The sequence below is a fragment of the Sabethes cyaneus genome, chromosome 2, assembly GCF_943734655.1.
Source record: "Sabethes cyaneus chromosome 2, idSabCyanKW18_F2, whole genome shotgun sequence".
NCBI classification, from domain to species: Eukaryota; Metazoa; Arthropoda; class Insecta; order Diptera; family Culicidae; genus Sabethes; species Sabethes cyaneus.
The window spans coordinates 80223759-80244281 of NC_071354.1; the positions used below are offsets into that span (position 1 = coordinate 80223759).

Consider the following 20523-nt stretch of genomic DNA (forward strand, 5'->3'; position numbering starts at 1 on the left):
TGGATAAGGATGGTAAATCGCGATACAATGAATTGTTTATAACATCAGGCTTTCTAGAGATTCTGCTTGCCAATGGAAAGAATGTTCGTATGCGATTTATACAAAGTGCAAAAGGAGCTTTGCTTATCGCCATAATTGGATTAAATCCACCGGCAACATTGTCTATAAGTCTATGTTTCCAGAACATAGGCAAAAGTCTTGCAGGTTGTGTAATGTTAGTGCGTTTCACTCACAATATTTTTATTTTTCTATTTCGCAGACCGACCTTGAGGAAATTCTGAGTGTTTGCGAAAGCATGACGCCGTGAAAACAGCATCAATTACTAATGCAATCTAGCGAGTGAAAACCAACTGTGTAATCGTCACGCCTCGAGCTTCCATTCAACGCAACAAGAAAAGCAAGAAATAGCACAACTCATCTACGTTCAGAGTTAATGATCTTCCGAATGTTATGTTTTAAACCCACTACTATCTGTCTACTTTACCAAGTGTTCAAAAAGGTTCTCCAAGTGAAAATGCGTCTACTAAATTAGTAGATCAAAATTGTTTGTAATATAATCGGTGATTAGATTGTTCAGGGCAAATGTCTTGTGAAAATTTAGTGGCATTTCGAATGGTACAGTGAAAGCGATCAAAAGTATCATAAAAAGTCGAATCGTAAATAAATTATACAAATACCTGAACTAAATCAGGTTGTGAAACGGGTGTGCAGAAGCAGACGAGTAGCGCAGGCAGAGCAATAAACCAACCGGCCAAGCACAGCAACTGCAGCGGCTCGGGCCCCATCAGGAGGATGCCATTCGGTCGTAAATCGCCACTGGAGGCACTGGCCATGCCCGGTGCCATTATCGCTTACAAGTACAGTCAGTACCGGCAGCGCCGGCGGGAGGCCGCCAATCGCCGGGTCACCGAGCGGGAGCTAACGGCGTTACACAACAAAATTGTAAGTCGGATAAGTAATTGCTTTGTGTTTGTTTTCGATCGAAAGGTTGATTGATTTTATGCAGTTGGCCGATAACGAGCGGCCGTGGGATTGTTATCTTTGTTTGAAGGAGATGTTTGGATTTAGATTTTGATTCAGATAAATCCCTACGGAGGTTTCAGTTGCGGGTGGCTCTTCGGGAACAGAATTGTATGTTTGGCAAAATAATCTATTAAAATGGCTGGAAGGGTACAACAGATTGCTGTGGATAATTTGTCAGCCGCAGAACAATTTGACAAATATCTGGTGTTCTCATCTTAATATCACAGAAACACTATCATTTCTTAAAGTATTTAGATTCACATAATGTTAGCAGGTAACTAAAAAACTTATTTTGAAATAGCATGTCTAACGAAAGACAACCTAATTGACATTCAGTTGTATGTCAGGGGTCAAGTGAGGAGGATCAGGAGTCCACTTCATTACCACCAATAAACCATGTATCTCCATTTCGATTGAACGACGCGAGATAACGAACCTGGCAAGCATAATTTTAAATCCTACTTCAACGTCTAAATAGAGCTGTGATTCTCTCCTAAATAAAGAATTTCTCTTATCCCAAACAATGTTACTCTTTCCGTACTTGTTTTCCACTCCATCAGGTGGTCATGCATAGAAAATTGATACATTCATGTTTCATGTTACCCTCAAAGAACATATAATAGATATCAAAAAATATCACTTTTTAGTGCTTTAATATATGACAATTGCTAATGGTTCGATAATATCTGATTGATGAAACTGATGAAACACAGCCGACCTTCAAAAGCTCCCCGTATTGATTCAATCATCCCTGAGCGTTTTCCACATTTAACATTTAACCCCACTAAATTCTGCTATAGCATACGAACGAATGTGAAGTATGATTTGTGTAGTTGAAATTGGAAACACAAATCAGATTTTTCTAAATGGCCAAGCGTTGTTCCGAGCGCCAAATAGACACACCGTTGTTGTTAGCATAAATGGTTCTGCGCCGCATATCCACTCGGCTAGTGTTGTTAGTGTGAGACAGCGTAAATCCTACATCAAGGACACGGGGCTAGCCTGTTTGCGGGTTTTATAACCGCTCGCACCGAAGCAAGGCTCTGTTTGAGTGCAATGCTTGATATTTTTGGGGCATAACTTCCGCTTGTGCGAAGTTATGTTACGTTAGTTACGTAGTAGGTCGGCATGAAATGAAAATGGCGTTTTATGGCGACGCATAAGTACGTTGGTTGGCTTCTAGCAAAAAGCCATTATTCTTCTATCCTTTTAGGAGAAAATGGATATTTTTTTCGTCATTTAGAGGTGAATAACATGCTAAATAAAGCTATGTATAGTACAGCAACGTAGTGAGAAAATTTTTCTGGCGTAGACGCGAGTGTCACTGATGAACGATGTTGACCTTGTCTAGCTCAATTATAGAATATTTATTAAAAGAACTCGCGTATATCATACGACTAGATCAATTAAAATATTAAAATGTACTATATGGTTTATAGTTACATACTGAATTCGATACTATAAACTTTGCTGTTTATTTTGATACTAATTTCATAGCGATCCGACCCAGGTAAGTGGTTCTGAACCTGTTTGTTAATTTATTCGGAGCCTCGAAGATCCATGACAGAATAACGAACAAAGATTTGCAACATAATTGGACAATCTAAATTACTAGTTATTATGCTATTATGGCTACTATTATGAAAGTATCTTAAGCCTAAGTGTAAAAAAGCAAAGCCCAGGTGCTACATTCCGTTATCGAAACTTGACATTCCGTTTTTATACGACAAACTTCGCAGCCAGCTGTTAAAGTACAGGACAATTGCAGGGCCAGTTGCTACGATTATATTGACTTTAACAGCCTCTCTCAGCCGAGATTCGAACATTCGGCGACTGGCTTATTAGGCCAGCGTCATACCTCGAAGCCAACAGGCTTAAGCTTAAGTGTACATATGTAATAAAGCTTTCCTTAACAATGTTGCCAATCACACGAAACCTGAAAAAAGCATTTTATTTTTTCTTTGAATATTGAAAATTTGCTGAAGTGGAACAGATTTTATGTTTTTTTTTTTCAAAACAACTTTAAAGATATTTAGTACCAACAGTTTTACCAAATAACACATCACAACAGTTTAAAACTTAAAACTAGGATACATTTTTTTTTTCTTAATAGCTGACAACACTGTAAAGGAAAACTATATTAAAGACTGTTTATATGTTTCCATAACAGCGCGAAATTCCGCTTTGCATGAAGAAACAGTATTTCAAAAAGATATTATTTTGCTAGGTAGTGAGTTTACATGAGAAATGTGAAGTTGTTTGCTCCAAAACGCTGTGCCTAGGAGTCGGTGCAAACCTTATGGTAAAAGTTTTTTTTATCTTTTGGGAAATTTACCTCGAAAATGTAAAAGTAACTCTGTATCTAAACCTAATATTTCCAGGAATATAAGCAAAACAAAGTAACATTTGATACAGAGGTTTTTTGTTAAAAAATGGGAGAGATTGCCTACGAATGGCCGAAACACAAATGGCCGAAATGACAAATGTCATAATAGATCTAATAACCGAATCACAAATGACCGAATTGCAAATGACCGACACACGGATGACCAAATTTCATACTCGGCTGAAAATATTCATGGCCTTCAACCTGCACAAATGTTGGGTTCATGCTGTTCTTACTCTAAAATCCAATATCTAAAATATATTATGCAGACTAAGCTTTTGAACAAAATAATGATTCTAGCTCCAATTGCAATGCTTTAAAGTTGATGGATATTTGAGGTTTCTCAAACAAACTAGAAATCGGCGGTACATTTGAGTTGTTTTAGGCCGTTATCATTCAATTTTGTAATCTTTTCATGTTCATAGTGTATAATTTACTAGAATATATCACTGGGGAAAATTTGGACTGAGCGTTATTTATCAAAAAATTTTTATGTAAAATAATACAAATTTTAGCGAAGGTTTTGTACTTTTTAATCGAAATTTTTACCATGGTTTGCATGTACTTATTAAACAATAAAAGGGAAAATGGAGTAAAGCCGGTTTTTGAATTGAAGAACTGGAGCAGAATACACTCGAGTCTTTTTTACACGGTTTGTTTTTTTCGATTACTCAAAAACGGTGCAATTTAGGGACTATTTACAAAATACGTGACGAATGTCGGGCCTCTCCCAAACGTATTGAGAAATACATGAATGGTCCCTAAATAGCCCCGTTCTCAATATTCGAAAAAACAAACCGTGTAAAAAAAGTACTTGAGTGTAATCCAAATTTACATCGAATCGAGTACCTCGATACTTCTAGTAGTAATTGAAAATATTATGATTAGAAAATAAATATTTGAAACTTGAATAACAAACATACCATGATCATGGAGCAGAATTATAAAGAAATGAGGGTATGTTCTCAAATTACAGTACCTATTCCAAATGAAAAGGGAGAATATTTAATACGTGAAAGAAATGGCGTGAAATGGCGTCAAATAATGCATAAACTGTTGATTGTCTAGTCACTCGGGAGTACTCGACGGATTACTCATATTAGGGAAAGCAACGAGTTAACGGAAAAAACAACATAGAAGATTGAACTGTTTATTCTATATTGTTTTTATTTTGTTAGATTATAGTCACTTTAACAGATTGTGTTCATGACTTCTGCGGGGCTGGGATTTGAACCCGGGTCCTCGGCGCGAATGCTAACCACTACACCAGTACTGACCCCGCTATTCTATATTGTGCTGTTATTCAATGTTAATTTTAAATGGTAGATTACTGCTTTTGTCAGAAACGCATGGATAGTTTATCCTCTCTGTCGATTTTCGAAATGTTTATAGTGCATCTATATTACAAGAATGGTTTATTTACAATTATCCTTGTTGACCAACTAATCAGACCAGATAGCGCTCAACTCTTGAGCTGATCAGTCGATTTATTCAGACGAGCAGATAGCAAGTGTTTCACGAAGTTATATAGTGCGGTTTCTGTCGGTTTTGAGTTCAACTCCGCTGGAACGCCATATCTCGCGATGTCACGTCGCGAAAATACGTTTCGCGTCGACTACTCGCAGTTTCCGAAGTACCTTTCCCACGACGAAATTCATAAAATTATCGCCAAAGAGCTCGGGCTCACGCGAGAAAATGTGCTACAAATCCAGCCAAGCAGACGGCTAGGCTGTACTTTCGTAAAGGTTAACAACCTTGAACTTGCCGAGAAGATCGTAGAGCAACACGAAGGCAAGCATGAGTTTGTATTTGACGGCAAATCTTACAAATTACGAATTACGATGGAGGACGGGGCAGTGGAGGTAAAGTTATTTGATCTTCCCGAAAGGGTTTCTAACGAACAAATTGCGACTTTCCTCGAGGAATACGGTGATGTTATCTACGTTCGTGATTTACTATGGGACACTCGCTATAGTGATTTCAGTGGCATTAAAACTGGTGTCCGTATCGCGCGTGTAGTGGTAAAGAAAAATATTCCTTCTCTCGTTACAATTCAGGGCGAAGAGACTGCGGTAGCTTACAAAGGTCAGCGACAGACATGCCTGCACTGTCATGAATTCGCACATATTGGCATACCATGCGTGCAAAACAAGAAACTACTCGTACAGAAACTTTCAGCAGACCAATCGTACGCGAATGTTACGAAAGGGAAAACAAGCAAGCCTCCAGCGAAACCACAAACAAGCAAACCTTCATCCAGTCTAACGGGCCCACGAAGATTATCTTCAAGCCAAAATACAACACGAGTCACAAAGGACTCGACTGCAAGCAGACAACCAGGCACCTCAAGCCTGACTACATCTATCCTCGGAGCAAGTGATCTAGCTCTAATCACACAAATAAAAAGCACGATGCCGCCTCCTGCTGCACCTGCTACTACAAAACCCTCCACGGCACAAGCTACCAAGTACCAACCAACTCATGCAAAGTTCAATGCCAATCGATGCTACTCTGTTCCGAAACAACACTGATGGTAGTGAAACAGATAGTTCCCAAACTTCGTACAATACCCGACGTTCGCGTAGAATACCGCCTGGGAAGAAAATGAAGCACTGCAACGAAACCATTAGTACCACCGAACACGAACACGTCCATATTTCCGATCATGAAATGCAATAATGGTTGAATACGTCAGCTGCAACATCGGAACTATCAATATCAACACGATCACAAACCAAACCAAGCTAAACGCTCTTCGCACTTTCGTCCGCATGATGGAGTTAGATATTATATTTCTTCAGGAAGTCGAAAACGAACAACTCTCCTTGCCTGGTTTCAATGTTCTCTGTAACGTTGACCACACTAAAAGAGGAACTGCAATCGCGCTCAAAGAGCACATTAAGTTCTCCCATGTAGTAAAGAGTCTTGACGGAAGACTGATCGCACTTCGTGTCCACAATACAACGCTGTGTAATGTATATGCGCCATCAGGCTCTGTTCAGCGTGCCCAGCGAGAGCGCCTCTACAACAACACTATCGCATACTACCTTCGTCATCGTACCGATCACATCATTCTTGGAGGCGACTTTAACTGTGTGATTCGGCAAAGCGATGCAACTGGGCACAATTCGAGTCCCGCTCTTCAGGCTACCGTTCAGCAACTCCATCTACACGACGTGTGGCCACTTCTCAGGCCGCCCGAAATAGAGTACACATACATCTCACACAACTCATCATCTAGACTTGATCGTTTCTACGTAAGCGACGGTCTCCGCAATCAGCTGAGATCGACAAGTACCCATGTGTGTTGTTTCTCAGATCACAAAGCCGTTACAGCTAGGATTTGCCTACCTCTCCCCGATAAAGCGCACGGGCGAGGCTTCTGGTCCCTTCGACCTCACCTCCTCACCAATGAAAACATCGATGAGTTCCAAATACGATGGCAATATCTAACCCGTCAACGACGATACTATCCATCCTGGATGGAATGGTGGCTGTCATACGCTAAACCCAAAATAAAATCCTTCTTTCGATGGAAGTTCAAAATCGCATTCGATGCATTTAACTATGAGCAGCAACGCCTCTTCGGACTACTACGGCAGGCATATGACAGTTACCAAAGCAACCGCACCGAGCTCACTACCATCAACCGGATAAAAGCCGAGATGCTCTCACATCAACGACGATTTTCTGAAATGTTTACACAAATCAACGAAATCCACATCGCTGGAGAGCCTCTGGGTGAGCGAGTTCGCCGAAGAACCACCATCGAAAATTTGAGAAATGAGAGAGATGAGGAAATCGATCATACTGCTGTTCAAGATCACATGGTGCAATACTTCACTCAACTCTACGCTCGTGAGCACCTGGACGAAAACGACACTGGCCTCTTTCACTGCGAGAGAATTATCCCCGAACAAGATACCACGAACGCTGCTATCATGAGTGAAATCACCACCACAGAGATACTCACTGCCATTCGAACGAGTGCATCGAGGGAATCTCCGGGTCCTGATGGCCTGCCTAAAGAGTTTTATCTGCGAACGTTCAATGTGATTCATCGTGAACTAAATCTCATCATGAATGAGGCAATCAGATCAAACTTCCCGGCACAATTTGTAGACGGAATAATTGTGTTGGTCAAAAAACGGGACGGGGGAAAAACTGCTCGATCATACAGACCAATTAGCCTGATCAATGCTGACTATAAAATTCTTTCTAGAATTCTTAAACAACGTCTTGAAAATGCTCTTCGAACCCACAATATCCTCACAAGCTCGCAAAAGTGTTCAAATGCTGGACGAAACATTTTTCAAGCTACGCTCGCAATAAAGGACAAGATTGCACAACTTAAAGCAAACGGTCAAAAAGGCAAATTGGTCTCTTTTGACCTCGATCATGCTTTCGATCGTGTCGATCGGCGTTTTTTGTTTGACACAATGCGAAGGCTAGGATTGAATACAGAACTGGTTGAACTGCTGTCTCGTGTTGCAGCACTTTCGCCTTCCCGCTTGCTGATAAATGGACACCTTTCATCACCGTTTCCGATTCAACGGTCGGTCCGCCAAGGAGATCCACTTTCGATGCACCTATTTGTCCTGTACTTGCATCCTCTCTTACGGCGTTTGGAACAAGTATGCGAAAATGATCTCATAGTCGCGTATGCCGACGATATTAGTGTTGTTGCAACCAATGCTAATCAATTACACTCAATGAGGGACCTATTTAGATGTTTCGAGCATGTAGCAGGAGCACGATTGAATGAAGCAAAAACAACAGCAATCGACGTCGGCCTGACTAATAACCCCTTAGCAGTGGCGTGGCTTCGTACAGAAAATACAATAAAAATTCTTGGTGTGATGTTTGCCAACTCGGTGCGAGTGATGGTAAAGCTAAACTGGGATGCACTTGTGACCAATTTTTCCCGACTGGTGTGGCTACACTCTCTACGCTGCTTATCACTGTATCAAAAAGTTACACTACTCAATACTTTCCTGTCCTCCAAGATGTGGTATATAGCAGCAAACTTACAACCAACGGCAGCACACGTTGCAAAACTAACTGCTACCATGAGGACTTATCTTTTCCGAGGTGCTTGCGCGACTGTTCCGATGCATCAGTTGGCTCGCAACAGAGAAGACGGAGGCCTTAAACTGCATATCCCGGCGATGAAGTGCAAAGCGCTACTTAAAAATCGCCATCTACGTGAGATTGGATCTCTTCCCTACTATAGTTCTTACATTGCCCAAGAAAATCCCACTCGCCTGAACTTAATCAGCGACCTTCCCTGTCTCAAGCAAATCCTAAATAATTATTCAAACCTTCCCTTTCAAATCCGCCAAAACCCTACCGCTGTTCTTATCCATCGCTTCTTCCTTGAAACCACCGAAAGACCAAAAGTGGAAATAGCAAACCCAGGAACCTACTGGCCCCGAATATGGAGAAATATAGCTTCTCGGAAGCTTACGCCTTCGCAACGCAGTGCACTCTACATGTGGGTGAACCAAAAAGTCCCACATCGACGGCTAATGAATATTATGGGACGCACAGATGGAGACCAATGCACTCACTGTGAGAGCACGGGCATTGAAACCATTCAGCACAAATACTTCCTCTGCCCAAGAGTACGGAATGCGTTTATTACACTCAAACGAAAACTAAGCTCACTAACTGGTGGTCAATGTTCCTTCAATTGTGAGGATCTGCTGCGGCCAACACTGGATGGAATATCAGTGTCTACAAGAACAAAGATTTTCAAGATTTTGATTGTTTATATAGCCCTCATTGATAACTGCAATGATAGAATAGATATAGGAGAATTGAAGTTTAACTTTGAAATTGCCATATAAAACCTTTGTGTAAATATTTTATTTATAAAACAACTTGCAAATAAAAATTTTGATAAAAAAAAAATCAGAGTGTACTTGCATTTACAATCAGCTGTTACTTTTTCAGCTGGAACATTATTTTCTTTCCGATTTGAATACCGTGGACCCCCGTTCGTTTGACCATTTTTAATCTGAACACTTTTTAATTTGAACCCCGTTGGTTTGCACGACGTGCAAATTAAAAATGGTTCAAACGTCATTCTCAACATGACATCATTTGTTTATGCAGACAATGCACATAAACACGATTTGTTTGTACTGACCTAGCGTGTTTAATCGGTTTCACATGTCGTTTTCCTAACGCTTAAGATAGAAATCCGATCAGAAAATGCAATATTCGCACTTGCAACTGCCAACTAAAACAAACCACCAAAACAATAACAAAGAGCAGGGCGGCCAGTTCACACAGGTTTCAACATGTTTCGGGTTACCAGTTGTTCAAATTAAAAAGTAACCCCGTTAGTTTGCATGAGGAATCGTTCAAACGAACGGGGGTCCACTGTACGTCGCTCCCTGAACCAAGGCTGCTGAAAAGATGAATGTCATGGCATGTTCTTCACCACTTTTGTCCTCTTGGCATGGCGGTCAGCTGCTTCTCTGTTTGGTCACGAAATTTTTGGAGTAGATCTTCCATTTGAGGTTCGCCCGCCGAAATTTTCAATCGGTCGCAGTTGGGGATGGCGGTCTTCGGTACAATGTTTATCTTCAGCCGGTCCAATGTCTCAGGCCAAAGGCCAAGACCTGCTCCGGCCAAAAGATCACATTCTCTAGATTTTTTCCATCAGATATTTCTCAGCCGCTGGGTGATTGCCAATTAATCAGACAAAGTCTGCCTCGACTGACACTTCCATTAAAAAATGTTCATTTTGGTCAGGTACTTCTTCACCGTTTGGTCCGTTTGGTTCTGCTGCACATTACGGTCGCGCAACGCCGCCATCGGGAGGCAGGAACCAGACTTCCGAACGATGCGCTTGCTTTTCTACAGAAGAGAGAGGATTTGAAATTCAGGATATGCTACATGATGTCAAACGGCATGATGTCAAACTTCTTCGCTCCGAGGTGGAGCTGGTAGTACGAACAAAATATCGGGCGAAGTTGCTTGACTGATTTCGCCATGGCTGCTGCAAACTGTCTGATATGTCAAACTTTTTCTGTACACAATAAAACTGCTACTTTTGGCGATGCATAGGCATATTCACAAACAGGCACGATAATCGCATAAAAATCGTTAGAATCAGTTCATTTCTTACTATACGTTCAAGTGACCTCAATCCTCATAGATAGCGCCCATTTTAACTATCTCCATGCAAAATTTCATTAAATTTTACTCATCGGTTCAAAAGTTAGAACAATTTGAGTGAGTTGCAATTTTACCGTGGAAACCCTTTACAAAGAGAATCTTCGCAATCTATCGAGGTTCTGAAGCAAAATGGACATTCCTTCGTTACGGAGCGTCACTCTCGAAAATAACACTGATATTCACCAACAAAGGTTTTCTCAACGGCCTCAGTCTATGAAACTGAATGCGGAAGAAAATTTACCCTTCAGATAAGGCAGATAAGACCTTTCAACTAGTCCACCGATAGTTTCTCCTCAACCTTCTTGCGTTTAAATCAAATGTGCCGCTCATGTTATTACCAACTGATTTGTTATTTTATGGAGTTGTTTTCTCACCCAAATGATAAAAAATTAAGCAAAAAATAAAACCAGAAGTTTAACCAAATGGATATATGTCTTTAATATCATCAAAATATCAGGTAAAACCACTCTAAACTACGGTTCTGTTCTGTCGCCAGGCGCGAAAACCACGACCAACCACGACAAAACGGTGAAATGGTTACCATTAATAAATAATCTCGATAATGAAACTCCGCTCCGCTTTGTTAGCAATCCTTTGGTTTATTCCGATGTTGAATGGGGTTGAAACGTGATTGTACACAGGGAACGTAATCAATTCTCGGAACACGTATGACACACTTGAAATATTCACATTCGCTTTAAAATTAATGGAAGTCATTCGTTTAGAAGCACCCGAATTGAAACCTTTAGACCGTGGATGTTAGTATTTCAGTAAAACACGAAGAGTTTCAACTTTACTTAAGTTCTTTCCAGTATTGAAATCTTATTATAAAATTTATTAATAAAGCAATAACATTTCATCCATTTTGATTTCGATTTCGAAATATTTCGATAGACAAATTGTAAAATCCTACTTAAAATTATGTCTACTCTAGTCCTTAACAATAACTATGTACAAATAATGAACACATCCATGTATTCTAGGACTAGCCTCAATCCAACGGAAGATTCTTTCCAAAAGGAGGTTCCGGATTTGTACTCAAGTAGAACTTGCCTCGTAAGGTTTTTTCCACGTGCATTCCCATGTAGACCTCTTTGGTCATTGTGCAATTACTATTACTATTCCTGGTGCTTCTTCTGCTGCTACTGCTGTTGTTTGCAGTGAAATCTTCTTCAGTAGTGTCATCGCTGTGCTCACAGCGATCGCACAGAAAACTTCTCGGTCTGGCCAACGATTCGGCAAAATACTGCCAAGCACGTGCGTGACTGCAGCCGATTATTACCCCTAGCCAACGATTTTTCGCCAGCTCCTGTTGGGCACATCCCGGCTGCAACGGAACGCCACCGTTCGGATAGAAATCTACATGCCCCAGCGGCCAAGGATAGCCCAAAAGGCCTCCGTCGGTATGAATGACGTCCACGAATTCGGCATCCTTCGGACTGAGTCGCTGTGAGGCACGCTCGAACACGTACAGCGGGAAGGCGGGATCCAGCCCTAAAAGTATATCGAATCAATTATTTGTATTTTAATATAAAAAAATCTTATTAAAGGAAATCGTGTTGATTGAACACACAAATCGCTATAGCTTCTAAATAAATTCCATTCCAATCAAGGCCATTGCACACTTTCAGTGTCAGGTTATACAATATGTTTTCCTAGTTGAAAATTGCTGAAAATCGACTGACTCATCGTCATCCTTGGGGAACTATAATTCAAGGGCCAACGCGGCAGCCTGGAGCCAACCTTTCATGCTGTTTTTGTGCGCCAATCTAACAAGCAGTGGGTGCCCGGTTTATCGAGCATATCAACATCTTCCAATTTTGTCGTTCTGTTTTGCCATTTTCAGCGAACAAAATGGGTTAGGTATATATCACATGCCGGAAGCACCCAAAATTTTTGGTTTTGTTTGGTTACTTGCCATGAAGTTAAGATGATAGATAAAATTAAAGTAATTGCTTGATCTTAAGTTTCAAGTAGTGCTTTCAATAAGTTTTATTGTATGATGCTGCAGGATCAATGTTTTAATTCCGTATTTTTGGTCTCATTAGAAAAACTAATTCTGTGTGGGCAATTTGACAGGCTTTAATTAAATAATAATTCTTAATTTTCGCTTAAACAAATCACTAAAATGTAGTAGAAAAAACCGAAAATTTTGGGTGTATAGACTAAAGGCTAGAGATGCAAGTAGCGCCCCAGTCCGATGGCCCATATTTTGGGGAAAGAACATTCCAGTCTTTTTGCTTTTTCCCTCTTTTAAGCCTTGTCTAGGGGAAATGTGGCAATAACTCAAAAATAATTTGATAGTTTGTGTTTTCCATCTCTTCGCCATCTATTACTGGTGGTAGCTGTGTTTTTTAACAACCAACCCGAACGATATCATCTATCTTTCGTTCGACAATGGAGAATGATTGAAATTCTTATTGCTGCCGTCGTTTCAAATAGACAGAAAACGAAACCGTACTATCTTGGAAAGGACTACTTTAATATGGCAACTTATCAAACGTTTATTGTTCGCTACTTAGCATTGTTATATAAACGTGTGTCACTGGTTTTACTTGGAAATTTTATTGCTTCTAAGGTTGTGGCATTGAATAATGAAAAAAAAAAATCATTCTATTATTCTCCAGTTTCTTCAGTCCAATCGTGAATATAATTTTTCGTTCCCTAGCATATGGACATGGCGATAAAAGTTTAGTTTCGACAGCGGGGCTGCTTGTTCTGACGATAAATTTTTCGAATGATTTATGGATTCATGCTAAAGGCGCTTATTGAGCGGTGCGAAGCAAATTAGTTGGAAAGTTTGAGACTTTTTGTTCAGCGCTCGTGTCGGCATCAGGCATCATTTGGCAAAGATTCCCTCTACCGGAGCCTGAAATGGTCTTTGTAAATTATGACTGATGCTCGGTTTATCTTATTTCTTGTTACGTGGAATCCTGAAAGACGAAAAAGTGGTTTTATCCTTTTCGGAAAAGGACTTTTTTTAATGTAACAAACGAAAGAAATGTAACACGAGCATTCGAAATTGTTAATCACCACGCGATTTTGAATCAGTATGTTCCCATGAATAGATTGCTTGACCTCCCATTCCCGTAGCAACTGAATGTTTCATTTAAATAGTATGAAAAACGATGGACTTCACTGGAAAACCGAATTACAATAAATTTCAATCAGATACCCTATGCTTTATTGAAACAGAACACCCTGATTGACACCCAAACCCTGGTTGTTCTCCCCAAATGTTTATCGGAACAGCTATCATTTTTCCACTAATGACAGCCTGTCGGCTGGGGAAGCATTTAAAATAATGGATTGATCGATTGCTCCAGAGAATGCGGCGCAAAGGCAGTTACACGCAAGATAGCGTTTAGCCCTAATAAATCAATATATTTAGATCGGGTTTTGAAGAAAGCGAATCATTCATTATAGAAATTGTGTTTGCATGGGCCCGACTCAAGTGCTCTGCATCGATCTATGGCTTTGGGTATAAACCAACTAACTCATGCTCTAGCAAGATGAATGGCGTAAAACATTACCCGTTATCCTCGGCAGTTTCATGCCCCATTCGTTCAATGTTTTGCCAGCGAATCCAGCCACTTCCGCTCCGAGACTGAATCCTATCAGATGAATCTGCTGCAGGGGAAAGTCGGACAGTACGAGAAAACGGATAAACCTGGCAATGTATCGTCCGACTCGAGGTCCGTTTTGTACAGAATTCACATACCAGGGTAGCGCCGTCAGTGGGCTCCAGTCCACCAGGACTACGTTGTAGTCATCTGCATCGAGAAGCGCTGTGAAAACAGAAAGCGTTACCTTACGACCAATAAAGGATGAAAAATCTATTGTACTCTTGAATTTAATTGTTTTCTGCTTGATCACAAATAAGTTGGGTTTAACTAGAAGAAAATTTGAAACTACGTCTGACAAATGATGATAAATTTTCCGGAGCCCCAAGCGGCGTTGCAACAATTCAACGTTTTTCAACTTACCATCCCGCATTTGCTTGCTGCTTTCGCCTTCACCACCCGGTGCTCGTTCCGAGAAGCCATGCATATAGATTACCAAAGGATTAGTCCTATTCAAGTGGGACTTTCTCAGATGTTTCTTGTCAGAAACGTAGAGTACATCTCCTTTATCACGATTTTCTCTGTGAGAAAGACACAAGTTGAAACCAGTTTTAACACACTTCGCGCTTGCTACTTGAAACTAAAACATCTGAAATCTAACAATTATCAATTCAAAAAATCCTTCTGAATATGTATTTTACTTCTCTTGGCTAAAAAAAGTATTATTTTTTTCCTCAAAGCGATAGATGCTGCGCCAGTTGCTGCTAACAAAGAAAATAACGATGCAGCTGTAATGTTCCGTACCTTGTGAAGAGGAAAAACTGAATGTCTTTCGGTTCTCTAATGGGACAGCAGTTTTCACAGTCGCCCCTCGGTGCTGGGCTGTACATCAAAGGAAGACCACCTGTTTGATAGTAAAAGAGAAGGGAAATGATGAAGTGACAGATAACGAGGCTAGCCATGACTCTCAGGCCATGACTAGTTGATGTTATTGTATGTTGTGTATATAAACAATTACGAAAGCTTCACTTTTATCTCTTACGACATAAGTATATCCATAGCCCGTTGTGAAAGCATGCTTTATTATCATAAAACGATACAATGCTGGCTCATATTTCCAGGAAGCTTAATTTATTCCAACTACAGCTAAAAAGCCGCAATAAAAAACAAAGAGCGTCCCTTGTAAACGAATTGTGTGGAAAAAAAACCAAACTAGACACCGAGGACAAGGACGTGACTCGCGCGCGACCCGATAGTCACGAAATCACGTGGCCTTTTCAAACGAAACAGGAACCATTTGGCGGCGACGGTTGCAGGAAAGCAAAATTTCAAGTTCACTGCTGCTTCACCAGAAAGGTCCACCTACTAATAATTAATTGCGAATCCCTCCAACTGACAACGTTGTCCAAATAAATCAGTCGACGATGTGGACGATGAAGAGTGATTGTGGAACACTTGGTCCGCTGCAAAACGCCATCGGTCGAGGCGGCTCGGTTTGGTCTGCTGTTTAAAAGTCCTTTTTCAAAATGTACGATGCATCAGTAGCTGTACTGTAGCATGACAGCTGACCGTGGGCCGGCAAATAAAGGACGAACTATTCATAGTTGAGAAACCACGAAGTCAACAGGCTTGGAGTTTCCAACCATAGTCTATAGTGCTTCTACAGCTGCCCACAAGCAGTCGAATATCGGCCGCAGAGTATGAGGAACGAAGGATTAATAATAATTTCGTATTGGGTGAACGTTGTGCCGTCAGCTGATTTAAATAAATATATTACCGAAAAGGTTTCATTTGAATATATGAATCTGTTCCGTACGGTCTTAGCAAATATCCATTTTACATCGAGCGTACGAAGCATGCATAAATTACTTTTAGCCATATAAGGACTATCAACTTCATTATCATACTATATTACACTAAGACAAAAACGTTTCTGCCGCATGAAAAATAAGAAAGAAAAGATTTTCGAGTCTTTATTTTAGATTATTATGTGAAAGTTTATATTCCAAATGATATCCTCAACATTATCATTTGGGATTAGATTTTTTGTTCAACAATATATTTCCAAATAGTTTGGTTGCTACCTTCCTTTTACATAACACAGTACAGTTTCCTCACCGAACGACGATCCACTTATATGACTTAGTTCGTATATCGATCCAACTCCACGTGACTCGAGCGTGGGCCACTGTTCTCCAATCACTTCGAACACCTGCTGCTCGAGGATCGTAGTCAACAGCGCATACCACCCTTTTTCGGACAGGCTTATGCCTTCTTCTTTTCCTCGCGCCTATGTGGCTCGTATTACATCAAAAACTTTTCTCCATTTTACCCGGTCCTGGGCTTACTTACTTTTACCTTTTTGGCGACTTTCCGCTTATCCAATCTGGGCCGAGTTTAGAAGTTGTCTCTATGCTTCTCGGTCTTGGGCTGCTACTCTCCAGTCGCCCCTAACACCCGCTGTTCTAGCATCATCGTCAACAGCGCTCATCCAACGGGTACGGGGTCTGCCTCGAAGTCGACGACCCCTGTCGGCATCTCTACTGAATATTGCTGAATCGGTCTTGAGCTACTCGTCGCTAATTCATTAAGCGTTAGCCTCCGCCTGGTCGAGCCACATGGCACGTCCCTACTAGCACAGTTGTTATTAACTAGTTGTGGTAACCGATTAATGACTAAATTCAGTCATTAATAGGTTGCAGCAACCAGAAATGACAAAAGTGTGCTACTTGGGGTTGTCCTCATCAATTCCTGGTACCGTCGGTGGCATACTAGAAGAGAACAAATTTCACTGCCGCAGTCGTCCGGCACCCTTGCGACGTGACCTGCCGACTTTCGCCAGGTTTACGATGGGAATCTCTCCAAGTAGTACTTGCAGCTCATGGCTCATACGGCTGCGCCACTCTCTGCTTTCCGTTAGTAACGTATGCATTAAAAAAATTGACTTTTTTCGGATGGTGCTAAAAAAAACTAGGACAGCTAATTGAATTTGATAAATTGTCCATTGAAGGTAATTAGATTAGCTTACTTGCAAAAAAATTCTAACGTCCTCGCGAGAGGCCTTCCGGCAGGACTAAGAATAAGACGCTCCGAAAACTTCAGTCGGCCTTCCGGTTCCAGTTAACCGGAACACTCGCCATGGCGGACGAAAACATGCGTGTAGGCATGTTTTTGAGTTTTTTATTCATTTTGTTTATCAATTCCTTTTCAGTTTATGCGATAAAATTGTTGGAGTAGGTCTTACGCTCCAGGTTTGCCCAGAAATTTTCGATGGGACGCAGCTGTGCGACGGACGTTGGGCGGGTTCGCCAACTTGGGTACCACATCGATATTCAGCCGCTCCATCTCCTCCAACGACCGTTTCGAGTAATGGGCCGACGCCAGATTCGGCCAAAACACCCACCGCGTCTTCGCCCTTATGGCATTTCTTGATAAATGACGCAACTTCCGGCAGGCACTTCGTACTATAAATTTCCCCGTTCACGGCCAGTCCGGAGCGAAAGAAGAGCGGCTTTGACATCCCCTTCTCATTGATTGTCAGCCACAGCAGCACCCTCTTGGGGAACTTGATATATGTAATGAACTTTACCTCGTAGCTCAGTTCCTTCGTGGGGGAAGTAAAATACGAACTGCCCTGTCGTTGCCCTCCAAGGTGAGATAGGTCTCGTAGTCCATCACCACCACCACGTCGGGATTCGCCGGGAAAATCGTCTTGACCATCTTATTCAGCCGCTGCCGCCGCGTCATTAGCTACAGCTCCAAGACCAGTGGACGAGACTGCCGCTTCCCGACATGTGCTGTGTCCATGTTCGCCAGGTACTTTATCATTGTTTGGCCGGTTGCACCGACCTCCCGGCCAAGCGCACGCAGCAATGCAGCCACTTTTCCTTCGATCTTCCTCTTCAGCATCCATTCGAGCTTCTTGTCTCTCACGGTCGTCGGCCGTCCGGAACCGGGCTTTCTTTCGATGCTTTGATTGTTGTCCGATAGTGCCAAGATGTTGTAAATGTCGGAATGGGCGTATCCGGCATCCACAAAGCGTCGCACGTTTTCGACGCGGCAGAGCACCGTTCTTTGAACGTGCACACCTTTGAACGGAGTACCTTCACTGTTTTCGCCATCACGGACTGATAGAGCTTTAGATTTTTTTTGCAAGTAAGCTAATATAATTACCTTCCAAGGGAAATTTAACAAACTCAATTAGCTGTCTTGGTTTTTTATCACCATCCGAAAAAAGGCTATTTTTTAATGCTTACGTTACTCTCTAAGTACGCTTACAATAGTTCGCAAAAGGTAGAAATACGGTAAGTGCACGTAAGAAGCTACAGGTCTAAATAACGCTTTGTATTTCGTCAGCTTTGTTCAGCGGCGTATGAGCCTTGATCAAAACATCTTGCGTAGGGAAATCTAGGCCCGACTTCCAGCTTGAATGCGTCGTTGAACTCCTCCTCCTTACTCGTATTATTGTAGGCGGTAACCAGAAATCCTAAATTTACTAACCCGTCGACGCCGGATCGACGCCGGAACACACCTTCAATGCATACAAGACAGTGCATCCGCTTACCGCAACCCTTCAGTTCGATTCGAAGGGACTCGAGAGTGTCCCCGAAAAATGCACGTAAAACATTACTCACTCCTTGGTAGCTTTAGTTAGCTGTGTCAGTTTGTCCGGCATAATGTGCGGTATCTACAATAGCTGCTCGCGCTCGACTGAATCGTATGCTGCCCTGAAATCTACAACAATCAGATAACTCATCTTGTTATAAATTTGTTAGGTTCATTTGATCGGGTTGGGGGCAGATGGCGTAACGAGACATGGGGGAACGCTTTATGAGCGGCAGAGATCTGCGTAATGCTGCGGTAATTACAGCAATCAAACCGATTGCCCTTTTTGTAAAAGGAACAAACCACCATTTCCTCCGGTAGTTTCTCCTCCTCCCCAATCCTGGAAACTATAGAATGTGGTACCGTTGCTAGTGGTTTAGTATTTTTGTAAAGTTCTGCCAGGAGTCGGTCCTTATCGGCAAGTCTAAAAAGGCCCAGGCACAATACTTACGGGTTTTTTTTTATCAAGTTTTTTTCCTCGTCCCTACACATATCAAGCTTCGGTGTATACCCATTACGTTACGCAAATGGTTCACTTTCTCACAGAGCTTTCGCATATCATTATCCTTGAATAGTTGCTCTAGCTCTTCGAGATCTCTGTTCTCCATCTAGCGCTTTTTCCTTCTCAGGATCATGGTCAATTCACTCCACGTTCGTCGATGCTTAGCCCTCGTGGCATGACTTAAAGAGATTTCAAGCTCTTTTTTTCCTTTCCATCGCTTGCTTGACTTACTTACTTTTACTAGCCGAGAGCCCGAGTGGCTCTTGCCGTGTCAAGAATTTCTCTCCACTCTACTCGGTCCCGGGCTACGCGGCCAATTCGTTGCGCGTCTCGACATACGCAAGTTGGCTTCAACTTGATCGAGCCATCGAGCACGTTGGGCTCCTCTATTCCTGGTGCCGATGGGGCCCCTGAAGAAAACGGATTTCACTGCACACTCGTCCGGAATGCTTGCGACGTGGCCGGCCCACCGTAGTCTCCCAAATTACGCCAGGTATACGATGGGAATCACTCCAAGTAGTGCCTGCAACTCGTGGTTCATAAGCCTACGCCACTCTCCGCTATCCGTTTGTACTCCGCGAAAAACAGGTCCCAACACCTTTCGTTCAAACACGGCAAGTCACGTATCCGGTAAGTAAAGTTACTGTTTCAAGTCCGTAAATGACTACCGGTCTGATTAGCGTTTTGTACATCGTCAGCTTTGTGCGGCGGCGTATGCTCCTTGATCGAAGCGTCTTGCGGAGAAAAAAGTTGGGTCGATTTGCAGCTTGAATGCGTCGTTGAATCTCCTTACTTGTATTATTGTCGGTGGTGAGCAGAGATTCTTAATATACGAACTCATCAACCGCTTCCAGTTCATCGCCGTCAATAGTCACTGTCCGTGGGAGACAAACTTTGCTTTCTCTGGAGTTTTTTCCTACCACATACATACTTGGTTTTCGACGCGTTGATTGGTAATCCTATCATCCTAGGTTCCGTTTTTAGTCTAGCGGAGATTGCCTCCGCCATCCCAAGGTTTCCAGTAATGATGTCGAGGTCGTCTGCGAAGGCTAGAAGTTGGCTGCTCTTGCTGAAGATCGTTCCTCCCGTTTCGACGCCCGCTCGCCGGATCACACCTTCAATAGCGATATTGAATAACATACAAAAGAGGCGAACCAGCCGCAGGCTGAAAACCTCTCTAATATAGAATTAAAAAAAAAATAACATACAAAACAGTCTATCCCCTTGCCGCAACGCTCTGCGCGAGTCGAAAGGAC

At 41.9% G+C, this 20523-nt stretch overlaps 2 protein-coding genes across 5 annotated transcripts in view; one reads left to right on the forward strand and one right to left on the reverse strand.

Moving 5' to 3' along the window:
* Positions 1 to 792: 792 nt before the first annotated feature.
* LOC128738801 (zinc finger CCCH domain-containing protein 18) overlaps positions 793 to 20523 on the forward strand; it is an 81425-nt gene continuing 61694 nt past the window's right edge. The window contains exon 1 of the mRNA XM_053834202.1: positions 793 to 942. Within this exon, the coding sequence (XP_053690177.1) occupies positions 793 to 942 (150 nt within the window). The remainder of the gene's footprint in view (positions 943 to 20523) is intronic.
* Positions 11383 to 20523, reverse strand: part of LOC128738803 (phospholipase A1) — a 35856-nt gene continuing 26715 nt past the window's right edge. For all 4 annotated transcript variants that reach the window (XM_053834206.1, XM_053834203.1, XM_053834205.1 and 1 more), the window contains 4 exons: positions 14965 to 15064; positions 14584 to 14741; positions 14131 to 14385; positions 11383 to 12091 (listed from right to left, as the gene is read on the reverse strand). In XM_053834206.1, the coding sequence (XP_053690181.1) occupies positions 11589 to 12091; positions 14131 to 14385; positions 14584 to 14741; positions 14965 to 15064 (1016 nt within the window). In that variant the 3' untranslated portion in view covers positions 11383 to 11588. The remainder of the gene's footprint in view (positions 12092 to 14130; positions 14386 to 14583; positions 14742 to 14964; positions 15065 to 20523) is intronic.